The sequence below is a fragment of the Thermobia domestica genome, chromosome 13 (assembly GCF_964235325.1).
Source record: "Thermobia domestica chromosome 13, izTheDome1.hap1.1, whole genome shotgun sequence".
NCBI classification, from domain to species: domain Eukaryota; kingdom Metazoa; phylum Arthropoda; class Insecta; order Zygentoma; family Lepismatidae; genus Thermobia; species Thermobia domestica.
Window position 1 is genome coordinate 88,232,523 of NC_137466.1, and position 14,188 is coordinate 88,246,710.

At 35.6% G+C, this 14,188-nt stretch overlaps 1 protein-coding gene across 1 annotated transcript in view; it reads right to left on the reverse strand.

Annotated features, from left to right (window-relative positions):
- Nucleotides 1-14,188, reverse strand: part of TfIIA-S (general transcription factor IIA subunit 2) — a 39,927-nt gene that overhangs the window by 10,924 nt on the left and 14,815 nt on the right. The window contains exons 3-4 of the mRNA XM_081736033.1: nt 11,009-11,113; nt 2,049-2,178 (exon numbers count right to left, since the gene is read on the reverse strand). Of these exons, the coding sequence (XP_081592159.1) occupies nt 2,049-2,178; nt 11,009-11,113 (235 nt within the window). The remainder of the gene's footprint in view (nt 1-2,048; nt 2,179-11,008; nt 11,114-14,188) is intronic.

A 14,188-nucleotide genomic window follows, 5' to 3' on the forward strand; every position in this document is an offset into this window, starting at 1 on the left:
TATCTGTAAAACATTTTAAAATGTAGGCCTATTGAACACTCAAAATACATAACTTCTTAATTTCCAATTCAAAAATTGATTCCTTTCCTGAGGTAATAGGCCTCGAAAACAACAATCTAGACGAAAAGCAGCACCTACGAATAGTCATGTACGAATAGTGATTTTTTGCGAAATCGGAATCCTCTGAGCTCCGGAATTATTCCGAAATCGGAATTTTTTCCGATTTTACTTTCCGGATTCCGGAAAGTAATTCCGGAATTGGCCATCCCTACTTCCAATTGAACTCTAGTACTCTCTGAAACGAGTAGATCTATATTAATAAAATATTATCGCTTATATGACAACAAGGAAGATAATGAGCGGTACTGCCTACAGCAAATACCGATTAAGAAAAGCTCCTTGTATACACAAAAAGAATGAAAACCTCCTTCTTTACACATATATATTTGCTAGTTTTCTCCGTTGCAGAAAGCAGCGGATTGGGGATACTGAATCATGACTCTTCGGTTTCTTTCGAAATACTGAATAATAATTTTATTTTGTAATGAAGCCAGAAAACTGTCTTCCAGTTTTCCCACAAATACACACAAGGAACATGAGCCACAAGCAAGGTTGTTGCACACACTAGAAAACTTTGGCAGCACCGTGGAGAAGCACAGGAAAACGGAGCAAATTCATAGGTAGGAGTGGCTTGAGAGTTTGTATACTTAAGATTTTATATTAGAACACATTAATTCATGGTAGCAGGAAGTGATGACGCCACTATCTCAGCAGTCACTTACTAGGGATGAGCAAAAAATTAAAAATAAAAAAGTAAACCTATTTTTAGAAAAACCGAAATTCGAAAACCGGTTCGGGTTTCTTCAAAATAGGTATAAGTTTTCCCCAAACCCGATTCGGATTTTCGCCAAAACCGGTTTGGGCATTCTTCGGTTTTACATCGTAACTAGTTTTTGTTTTCTCGGAAACAGTTTCGGCCTTTTCATTGAAACCAATGCAATTTTCAGCGAGGTAAGTATCAATTTTTAAACATACCGGTTTCAGTTTGGATTTCTTTCTATCGCAAACTTACTCACGTTTAAGGTCTTCAACTCCATAAAGTGTTCTAAATAAACTGGCTTCGGCTTTGTGCCAAAAACTGCTTTTGACTTTCTAATTAAAATCCAGTTTCTATTTTTATCAGAAACTGGTTGAAAATTTTGTTGAGATGCTACTTATTTCTTTTTTTCCTTCCCCGCTATTTTTCCCGACAATTATGTTTACCTTTGATTCAGTTTTGGCCATGAAGTTCAACTTAAATGGGAGAAATATTATTCCGTGCTTTATCAAGTTGCATAATCTTGTGCAGTAAGTAGAAGAAATCGTGTTATTAAAGAGAAACTGCTTATCTATTACCTTTGTAAAGAAGGGCCCGTCTTTCGGTTGTGCTAGCGAAGTCCGCCTCCACAAGTTTTTCTTGGCGCTTCTAAAAAATACTGAGTATTGTTTTCTTTGGAAAAGGTTCTCTCCTCCCCATTTTTTTTTTAATACAGGGAGTCCGGATAACTATCTATCAGTAAAACATTAAAATGGTTTTGCAACCAATGGTGATAGGATCTTCCGGTTTTATCATCAATAGAAAGCATTCAGTGTCCTTAAGAGTCCTCTACATGCACTCCTTTGCTCGACAACTATCAATACGGTACTCAACAACATCCCTGTGATCTGTAATGTTTGAGGCGTCATGATTCTTTGTCTAAAATCGCCCACGGCTTGCACTGGTATTCGGTACACACAAATAAAGAAGGCTGATCTACAACCACAACTAAATATTGTTTATTCTATATTTAATTTCCATTAATCTTGGTCATCTTTCTTAAATACGACAATTTTACTTTGCAAGATAATGTGTGTGTGCTAACTTAGTTTCTAATACGAAGAATTTAGTTAATATTACTTTTGTTTCATTTCTAAAGATGTTTACCTATTTAAAAATGTATATAACAGTTAAAACAATACCAGGAGACATAATGCATTCATATTACTCGTAAAAATTACAATCCACTTACTTCTGCCATCACATGCTACAATCTTCACCTTATCCACTTTGGCTACTTCATGCATCTCTCTGAACTCCACATCATTTAACATGAAAGTCCATACATTATCACAGAAACGGTAGGTATTAAGTCTTGATGCCTACGGAAAAAATATTACCTTTTTAAAAAAAAGTTCTCCATATTGATCTAACTAAAGTAATCTGAAAGAATACGAAAGTGAGAAAACAAATGGTCATTGTTTTACGACTTTCATCTCCTTCAACTTTTATTTACTAACGAAGTTCGCGAGGAATAAGGTCACTTTGCACTAGAAACAATAACAATGAGACGAAATTATTTTAGATTTACGTGAGATTTCTTTAACTTATAAGAAAAACCTTAAAAACATCGTCAAAGGATGGCTAAGTTGTGGTATTCGACACTGCGACCTACCAATCTGCAAGTCAGAACGTTAATGGTTTTAGTACTTAAAAAAATAAAATAAAATAAAATACAAAATTGCGAAATTAGTATTTACTCGTCTTCGATATTAATTTCCACCAACTTTTAAGTTGCAAGAATATTTAATATGATAACACTCACTTTTGAGCAAAACCTGGAATATTATACATAATTTATTGGAGACTCAACGTAACACAATCTATATTCAATAATTGTAATAATAATTTGCTTTTCAGTCTGATTATCTGTATGGGTAACAATAAATATAACATGTATTCTACTTTACATCTTTCAACGGGTTCACATATTTTAGATGAATGACGTCTCTCAACAAAATGCACCCTGAGAATAAAGAATTCGGAAAAGTATCTGCTTGAGCCTAATTTGAAACATTAATTTAATTTACCTATTAACTTGACAATGCTACAAGTGGACTACTTATAACAATATTTCATAATTTAATGCAATGAAATCCTTACCTTAACATTCTAAAATAATCTCCTTTAGGCTAAAAGAAACGGTTGGACAACGTAAGAATATCTTTAAAACATTCTTACCCGTAACGGTTTTTTACCTTTTTTTTTTTTTTTTTTTTTTTTTTTTTTTTTTTTTTTTTTTTTTTTACGCCTGCCTTGCTTGTAGTCCAAAGATTTACATAAACCCAGCTGAAGCCAAGTGCTAACTATGGTCGAAAACTCATTTCAGCCATTTTCTCGTCAAAGGCCGATATAAAAATTCGAAATTACTATAGAAATAGGTCCTCACCCCCTATAAAATATTTTACACTTCCCTTCCATAGGAGGTTGTTCAAGAGAAGAAGAAACGATATAAAATACGTATTTGGCTAGCAGATGCCCTTTCTCCACTATCGATTGTGCCTGATGTGATACTCACCGGCTCTGGCGATATGGAAAGGAACAACCTGCAAGATCGCGTTGGAGACTTTCCATAGACCTTCAATGGTATGTGAATAGCGTCGAGCGAGACCCAGTGTCAAGAGTCCAAAGTCACACAAATTCATAGGCAATACGTCTGCGGACTTGACAGGAACACACTGATAGGCCAGTGAAGACCGGCCAATGTGGCTGGAGTAGAGATGCAAGGGCTCGGAAAAAAACCGGCTTTTTTGGAAAAAAAACTCGGTTTTTTCTGCTTTGCTTTTTTGCTTCGGAAATTTTGGGCTTTTTTCAAAATACTGCTTTAAATTGATAAAACAGACTTTGTATCGCTTCTCTATAACACAAAAAATCATTTAATTAGTGGTTGATGCTGATAATAATATAAAACATCGAAAATAAACTATGAATTTCGAAAAAATATTTCAAACAATTTTTCTTCAACATATTTACATTATGAATTCCACAGGATTAACCAATGTATACAATAAGAATTTTTTAACCTCCTATATACAAAAGTAAGCAGAGTTGGCAAGAACCGTGGTTGTTTTTGAAAATGCCAGAAACCCGTTTTGGGGGGGATGTTTAAACCAGGCTTTTTTGGTTTAAACCTGGCTTTTTTGACTTAGATTTTTTGCTTTATGTATTTATATTACATATTCACAGAATTAGCCTAAGTTTGTTTCGCCTTGATGTTATTATGCAACAGCGGGGTTATGCCGGAACTCCCATAAGCTTAAAGAAGTGCGGTCAGTAAATTTCTTAAGTTGAGAATCTCCCGCCCTAGCCATTGGGAAAATCCCGTCATTACTTGAAATGTAAGACAATAACGGGAAAATCCTGTTATTGCTTTGCATGTAAAATTTAAAGGTCAACGTACTATAATCAGTACGCTAAAACTGAGGTATTAAATTACAAATTTAGTACCGGTACGTAGATATCATTGAAAGTCCAATCCAAGCTAATGTTGGAAGCTACGTAGGCAATCGATACATTTTGCCAATTTCTATCAATATATTTAAGCAATATTGGCTTCTTTATAAAACAACACGCATTTAGGCATGTAGAAATATACAATTTGGTTTGTTTCGTATATTTAGGCTTAACATCCTTACGAAATACCGAGGTTATCAAGGAGAAGACTTTCGCTTAAACTGACATCCGAACCGCTACTTTGTTTACGCATGAAAGAAGGATTGTGGTTCGACCGAGAATTGAACATGGGACACCTTGATTAAAAGGTGAAAGGGAAATAAAACTATTGCAGGTGGTTTGATATCTGGAAACGTTACCATGAAGTTCACACGATTCGCATTTTTCATTCTTTTTATTTTTGTGGTTTAAACCAGTTATTAAAAAAAAAAAAAGTTGGTGTAAATCAGCCAACCCTAAAAGTAAACACTTCTTTTTAAAGAATACACAAATAACTAGCAAAATAGTATGTAGTATTTTTACTTCAAAATATTCCATACCCTCTTTTTGAAACAAAATAAAATTAAAATAAAACATAAGAGAAATACTTACATTTATATGATACACTTAAAGGCTGCACATCTAGAGCTTTTGGTTCTGTATATTCTTGAAATTCTACAGTTAAGTTTTATAGAACCACCATCACAGTTTACCCAATCCTCAAGTTTTCTGAATTTTTAACAAGAGGGATTCAACATATCATTACGGAACTCCCCCCCCCCCCCAAAAAAAAAAGACTACGGAATATATTTAAGTTAAGCTAAATACAACTGCACAACAAACATGACTGAGTGATTAGCTTTTGAGCTTCTATCGGGAAGTCCGGGATTCAACCAGCATTCGACCATTCTGACAAAGCTTTTCTTCATTCCATCTGTGAATGTAGAAATAGTGCGTGTACTCTGAGTTGGGCGACTACCTTTTTTATTGTTTTTAAATCGTTATTATTACTAATTACCAGCAGTGACGGTTTTGCAAAGGTTAGGGGAGCGGTCTTTCGGACTGAAGCCCGTTCCCCAAAGTTACGGAATGTCTGCAACAAACGAAATATCTATTATTTATGCCTTTACTCATAAACTTTAAGCTCCCGTCAAATAAAAATTACGAATGTTTAAAAAAAACTAAACATTAGTAAGAAACCCTTCCCAAAATACTTTTCTAAATCCGCCACTGATTCTCAGTATAAAATGATTTTTAAAGTTGTATCAGGAAGATTATTGCTAAACATATAAACGAAACGAAATATTAGTTATGCCTGTACTCATAAACTTCAAGCACTTCCCAAATAAAATTAGGACTTTTTAGGAAACGAAATAATCAGAAAAAACCCTCCTAAAGTACTTTTCTAAATCCGCTACTGATTATTTGTATAAATTGGTGTTCAAGGTTGTGTCCGGAAAATTATTGCTAAATCACTTCACAGCTACAGTATAACAGAAATGTGGAAGTACGGTTTGACGGATATATTGAAAAACGTACGCTTTGACGGATAAATAGAAAAACGGGCAAGTTTAACTTTTGCGCTAGAAGCTAGAGTACTAAAAGCTCTTAGAAATGAAACACGGATGACAAACTAGAGAAGAAAAAAGATGTCGATAACTCAAAAGTTAAAATAAAGTTAAATAGCCTCTAAAATTGCCCTCAAATACTACATTCTTCATGTTAGCTTTAATTCGTAAAACATGTGCTCCATCCATCTTGATGGTGAATTTCAGAGCGAAATATTACATTCAGGTCATGGAATCCTTATCTAACTATAGAATATACTATAAGAAAGCTATTTAGATAGAAAAATCATGAAGTTGAAAAAAGCCAAAATTTCCAAAATTCTCGTTTTTTTCCCAAAAAAGCCGGCTTTTTATGTGAAAAAAACCATCGATTCAAAAAAGCCGGCTTTTTTGCATCTCTAGGCTGGAGACGTTCCTGCTCTCCTGGCCGTACAGTCGAGAAATGTGGGTCCATAGAGGGGGTTCGTAACATGCTCCTTGAAGTAGATAACATTGACCTTCGAACTCCACACAGGAGGAAGTGTACCCCAATTCCAATACCCAGCCACCACCATGAAATAGCGTGGAAAGTTCTTGTATTGGTTTCGCTACTGTGATGTGGTCCCACTACCCTTGGTTCGGTCTTACTGGTGTCGTCCAGTTGCAGTCACTAGAATGACGACCCACTGCTACTTGTCACCTGCAAGGTACCATTCATGGCGTTGGTGAATCTTTCTTGTATGTGATGTCGATCTGTCAGAGTGTGGCTTATGTCAAACTTCTAGTACCAGGTTACAGTGAGTGATGATGTGAACAGTGATGATGGAGATGCCTTGTCGCCTGCAAAATTCCGTTGTGTTGGGGGGTTCTCCATCACCTCACAGCGAATGACAAGAAATGTGCCCGCTGAGGTCGGTTTTGCGGCTTGTTTCTGGAGATGTAGCCCTCCCAATAATCCACGAGGTGCATAACCATACTTGCACCGATCGCATTCTGCTGCTTACTGTTCATTCACCAGGAGGCTGAGCCACTTGAAGCGAGGCCTGGTTAATGAACAATAAGCAGCAGAATGCGATCGGTGCATGTATAGTTATGCACCTCATGGAGTATTGGGAGGTCTCGCCTCAAGTGGCTTAGCCTTTCTTGTATTTGACTCACCTTGACACCACTACAAATTTGTTTCATCTTATCTTGAACAACCTTCTGTAAGAGAGGAATTTTTGGAAACAATGATATTTTGAGCATGATATTTTAAATAAGGAGTTTATGTGTCAAGTTTAATCTTCCTAATTTGAGGGGCCTCGTGAGATACTTTACTTTTATCATAATAATTGAGCCTCCTTTAGCCTAAGGTTCATTTTCCGAATTTGAGGGACTATAGAGATACCAAGGACACCATGTGCCAGAGGTGACGCTCTATCACTGAGCCACGGTTTGGATTCCTCGTTAAGGTATAGGCTTATTTCTACGAGACAGGCTTTTTTTCAAAACTTTTGCTCTGCGGAAATGTCATCCATCACTCTATGAAAAGTTGATGCTTTGCAAGTAAAGCAATACGATACAAATCAAATGTCCTGAATCGCCTCACAGCAAAAGCCCTCAGAATTTCAATAATTTGTGAAATATCAAGTCAGGGGATGGACAAAAATATGGAAGCACATGAAAAATTGCACTTTACCTTTATGAACAGCAAGTAGGACCACCTTCGGCACGCAGAACGACGGGGAATGGAGAAATATAGATTGCGTATTGTTGTCAAAGGATCTTCCGCCAAAGCAGCTGCAAGTTGTTGTAGACACGACGGTGGTGGGTAGCGGGCTCGCACCTTTCTCCAAGACTGGCCACAAAGGCTCGATGATATTGAGGTCTGGCGATTGTGGAGGCCATGGTAGATGTGACACTTCATCTTTGTGCTCCTCAAACCAGTCCTGGACGATGTAAGCTGTATGAACAGGGGCTCTGTCATCTTGAAACACGGCATTACGATCTGGGAACAAAGTTTGCACCATAGGATGCTGCTGCTGGTCACTCAAAATGGTTATGACTGCTCAAATCATCACTGAACCACCGTCATGCTTCAGTCTGTATCGTACGCTTGTCCTGGCGTTCTCCACACACAAACTTGGCCAGCAGTTGAAAATAATGTAAAGAAAGACCCATCCGACCAGATGACAGTCTTCCACTGCTCCATTATACAGTTTTCATGGGCGATGCACCACTATCTCCGTATAGCAGCATGGTCAAGATTCGAGTGGGTTTAGGAATTGCAGATCTGCTATAAATCCTCTGTTTATGGAGTTCTCTCACGACTGTATTGACGCTTACAGGTTTTGTAAGCATTGTAGCTGCGACTTTTGGCGCTGTAGCGATCTTCTGCTTGGTCACAATTCTATCCAGTGTGCGTCTGTCTCTGTCACACAACACATATTTGCGTCCACGCTGGTGATTCGCTGATGCGGTTTTTCCGAAACACTCGTAGGCAGTCATAATCTTTGAGACTGTGCCTCCTGATACACCAACCACTTCCGCTACTTTCGTCACGGAAGCTCCACCATTGCCCTCTTTGAAACTCTGGCAACTCGGACATGATTCACGATAACCTGCGGTCCGGTCACTGAACTGTAACTGGCTCATACCTCACAGGATGTACCGGTGGCCACAGTGACACCTACCAGTCAAACGCAAATAGTGTTTGAAATGGTCACCTCTTTTATACCAGGTGCTTCCACATTTTTGTCCGTTTTGTGTTAATCACCGTGATACTTCAAACATTTCATTGCATATTTTAACTAAAATTTCGTTTCATTCAAAATAATAATAATAAAAAAACGGAATAAGTTAAGGATCACTAGCGTAGTGGACTACACGCTACAGAAAAAAAAAAAAAAAAGAGAGAGAGAGAGAAAGAAGAAACCTCTTACAACAATTCTGATGTGATCAATATGACAGCCAAGACCCCGAAACTAATCATTGCATAAAACATTAATGATTTCATTGTATTTTATCTTAAGTATGCGTGTTCAAAACCAACCAATTTTCTCCCTTTTATATTTTATTCGCTGGAACTGCTGCAAACTATTAACAGGCAAATGCAGTTTTAACAGAGAGAAAATTTGGTTTCGAAAAGAAACAGAAATCCCAACATTGTACCAAAAGTGTTTTATTTTTTAATCACTGCATATTAATGATTATTATGGCATTTCCGATACAAGTTTAACTATTATTAATAAAAGGTACGGGCTTCCACATAAACTTTCTCATTCCAATTCCTTAAATTAATCATGTTGTACTGCAGTTATTAATGAAATGTTTTCTTCTGAAATACGAACAAAATTATAAGGCGTTTGTGGTAAACTTTCCCGAAAGAAAACTCATCCTTACAAGTAAATTATCCCTTGTAGATTTTTTCATAAGAAATAACTTATGTCATATGTAAGGGTTATTAACGAAATATTTGTTTATATAAAACAATAACAAAATCGCATGAGTGGTATTTCACAAAATTACATAAATACTTACCCCAAGAGTAAATAACCCCTTGTAAATATTCTCCCCTTGGAAGTGATTTATGCAACATTATAAGAATAATAAGGAAATATTTATTTATCAATGACCAAAATCGCCCTGTCGTATTTGAGAAAGTAGTCTGAAAAGAAACTCATCCCCGAGAGTAAACTACCTCTTGAGATTTTATTGTAAGAAATAATTTACACAATATTATAGTTATTAATGAAATATTTATTCATAAACGCCATCCTCACAAATTTTTGTAAACTGTTTTCTCTGACAAAGGTTGGTTTTCCTATTTCCCTGACAACAGTCTTTAATTTTTTCACTTTTTCGTAACCCCATTAGCTTAGTAGATATCTTAATGAAAGGTAGAGTACTAAATTCCTATAAAATGAGTCGGGCTAGAAAACATGCGTGACCAAAATAATAAAATAAAATCGGTGTGTTGAAGAGTTAGCTTAAATATATGATTCATAAGTCAAATTAAGAACCTCATCTTTTTTTAAGCTAAAAAGACACATGTATCTCAGTTCAGAAGGTCAGAAATTGCACACACTGTCTACACAAGGGGATTCAGATGCTGTAACTCAACTGATTTCAGAGTTAAGAACCAAACCAAATATCATGGCACAAAACACCTTGATACAACTTTACGCATTTGTAACCTACCGTTCTTTATTGTAGTATAACACAGTCTCTTAAGTCTCAAGTTATCTTATTACTTCAAAGTTGCCTTCATTACCGAGAACGACTATCTGGTTTCCCTGATATTAAAGAACTTTTCCATAATTTCCCTGACAAAAACAAAATTCCCTGATTTTCCAGGTCTGTGGGAACTCGGGTGAAGTATGAACAAAATCACCAGAGTCGTTTCTGAGAAACTACGCCCATAAGAAGAAACTACCCCTTGTACACTTTTCAGAACAAATCAGTTATGGCATACTGTTGTATTGTTACGAAATATTTATTTATGAAGTACGAACAAAATCGTCTGAGTCGTTTTTGAGAAAATTGTCTGAAAAAACTCATCCCCAAGAGTAAACTACCACCTGTACATTTTTCAGGACAAATAAGTTATTCCATATTGCTATGTTATCAATGAAATGTTTATTTATGAAGTATGAACAAAATTGCCTGTCATTTTTTAGAAAATTGTCGGAAAAAAACTCACCCCTAAGAATAAACAACCCCTCGTACATTTTCCTCAGGATAAATGACTTATGCCATATTGTCAGATCACATGATAGGGTTGCTTTTGGAAAGCTGAATTATGAAATATAAACAAAATTACTACAGCCGTTTTTGAGATATTGCAATTTTTTGTTTTTACTCTTCAGTAAACTACCTTTCTTTTTAGAGATAGGAAAAATTGGGAAAAATAAAAAAACTAACTGGAAGATCACTTCAAAACTTTATGTTCAAAATTTAGTTGAGACATGTTTGTTGAATGATATGACCTCTAGATGAGTGTACATCAGGACGAACAGACATCGAAAAATAACTTTTTCAGTATCTATAGACCGTGAAACATGTAAACCTGTTGAATTCTTGAATTCTAATTTTTTCATGATCACGAAACTTCCTTTTCTCTCCTTCCGCTGCTCGAAAGTAAAAATTTGCCTATCGCAATAAATTTCTAATAATATCATTAGCTTATACATACCTTGAAAGTGATCCTTGACTTCAATCTTGTAGCTAGTGCATTATTTATGGCCTTGTCAAATTGCAGTAAGACCCTAATTGCTAGCTGTGGAGTTATCTGTCCATACTGAAAATAATAATAATAGACAAATATGTGAAAATAACATAACGTTACACTGTATGTGTTAACTCTAATTTATAATAAGACGTATTTAAAATAAAGTAAGAATTAATCTACTATCAGGAACAAAATGGAACATGTCAATATATACTCTTATGAATTTAATTTATATCCCGGCACAGAGGAAGTAGTACTTGTAACATTAGTCTCTAAAATATATGAAATCTAGTTTAAGGTGAGTAGTATTACAAAGAAAGAACCATGCGTCACTGGAAAAACAAAATACACCTCGTGAGCCTATTTTAACCTTATTTTTATGCATATGATGGAGTACAATAAAAATGGAAAAATATCGTTAAACTTCCCTTATTATTATTATTATTTTAATGTGTAAATAAGGTTATACATTATTTTATTTTAAGACACAATTCGCAGAAAGATTTACTACTGTGCCTAAATTATATTGTACTGTTTCGGCCAACCTTCATTGGTAGCTCAGGGTAACTGACATGTAGCATTTGTCTCTTCTCAGAATGACACGTACACTGATCACGTGTGTCTAAGTGAACAACAATGAGGTTAAAACTTGCTAATGTAAGTTCCTTACTCAGCAACTCTTCTTCCTGTTACCATAAACACTTGCACTATACCATCTGCAACGCAAATGTAATCTAGAATCGTGTTACCACTGAAAAGCAATTGTAAAGAGTTTTAACTTCATCACTGTTCAGCTGGGCACAATTTTCTTGGGATTGGAGGTCCCATTCTGTATCGAGCTCACGCTCACTTATTGAACGAAATGATGTCCAACTAATTTATGAACTAATTTAATGTCCAACGATTACGTCATTTAGGCGCTCTACCACTGAGCCACCGTGTCCCTCTTTTCATTGAGACCGAATTCCAGGTATTGTAAACATCGCCCTAAATAAGTATGTCGTAATTTATTGCGTTGTGTATAAGAACGTCTATCATATGGAATAGTTTCAAATTAACAATATTTCTGAGTTGCAAAACATATATGATAATTTTACTTTAATACAGTATTGAGTATGATTCCATTTTAAACATCTATCTATGTTTATTCCCAAATATGTTATATTTTCTTCAATAATATGATCTTTACAATAACACTTTGGAAAATTTTCAGAATTACGCAGTTTTAGTGCTGTATTTGCTAGCTCTCCGCAACTGAAGTGAGAACATCAAATATCTAACTTAATCAGCATTTAGCGCTATTATACTATTCTTGATCTACAGACCGTATTACTCTCAGTTCTAATTTAGTTTTTAAATTGTTTCATCCCATGATTTAATAGTAATAGTGACAGATGTATAATCAGCAAAAGACTGTATATAACCAATTCCAGAGTTGGCTGGTTTAAACCAGCTGTTAAAAAACTGCTTTAAACCAAAAAAAGAAAAATGTTCATAGAAGTGTAAGCGTTCGTAAAATCTTGTTGAACACACATTTGTGGGTTACCACGGTTCACTCCCGTATATTATTCGTATTATATTCAGATCTAAATTCCCCATTCATTACTTAGATATTTTACTACAAAAGCAACTTCTGTTTTTTTTATAAGTTTATGAGTGTTTCTTATGTGATTTTTTTATAGTTTATTATTATTGTTATGCAATTGCAATAAAAGAAAATTTCTAAATATTGTTTCATTTTCATAATGTTTACTGTTGATAAAATACATCAAAATGCCGTACTTTTTTTGTGTGTGTGGGGGGGGGGGGAGTCATACAAATCCCACGACAGGCATTTATTTAAATCAGACATATCTTTGGTATCTATTTATGTATAAATGGTCAGAGCCAAAGTGGACTCAAATAATTCGTATCTTTATTCACTTTTCTTACTGATATGCAAATTAAGTCGTTGTATTTCTTTAACTTGGACTAATACAAGTCGTAGAGAACTAACTTGTAAAATTAGTCCTTCTATACTCTGTAATTAGTTCTTCTGTACTCTGCAGTATTTTGAAATTGTCCATATTGTAATGACTTTATGGGTAGAGCCTCCAGGGTTTTCAAGGATTCGGTTCTAGGAAACCACAGCTCATAGCAGTCTTTGCGAAGTACGGTGTTGTTTAAGGTGATCCCCTTAACTTCATAGCAGCCTCCAGGGTTTAGGATAGGTTACGATCAGTTGGTTGATGCCACATCCCTCTGTGGTTGCGCTTTTATTTGTCCTCTTCGGGTTCTTTCTTGAGGTCCGTCACCTTTCGGCTTTCTCCGATGTCTTCCGTGTTGACTTCTCGTCTGCTCCATTGTTTGTAATCAACAACACGTGTTGTATTAACATGTGCTTCTGTTATGATGTGGGGACCCTTACAATATGTAATTCTGTATAATGGTTTCACTTGTGCCACTGTTTATCTTTTTGTCCTTCTGAAATGACTTGACAATTATATTAACAAGTGTGTAAAGATCAGTAAAATGTATTTTTATCAGGAGTCCTTCGTGAGTAAGTCGGCAGACGTATCGCACTGTGTGGCCAATTAGTCCCGGTTTCGAGTTCAAATGCAGGACGATTTCTCTCGGATGTAAGCCGTGAAGAGATTTGGATTTCGTTTTACGCTTATGTAATCACTTCCAGCATAACCTGGTTGTTGCATAATACCACCAAGGCGAAACAAACTTATTTCTGTCCATATGTGATATAAATACATAGAGCAAATTATTTAAACAAAAAAAACCTGGTTTAAAAAAAAAACTGCTGAAACAAAAAAAAACGTTTTTTTTTTTCAATAAAACCCATGGTTTTTGCCAACCCTGACCAATTCCTACGGTGTATACATCATTAATACATGTTAAGAATAGAACTGGCCCTACGACTGTTCCCTACTGGTTGGTTGATCTTGAGTTCAGTACCGAGCCACATGAGCTCCCATAGGGAAGAATGTTCCATATTGTGGAGTGTTATTGGACGGAAGGGGGTTAACGTTGAACACATACTTAGATATGTTTAGAAATGCAACAGTGCGACGCATTGGTATTTTACTCAGAATTAATCTTAGTAAATAACAATAGCTTGTTAAATCATTGATTCGTTGGTCTGTTAAAGTATTT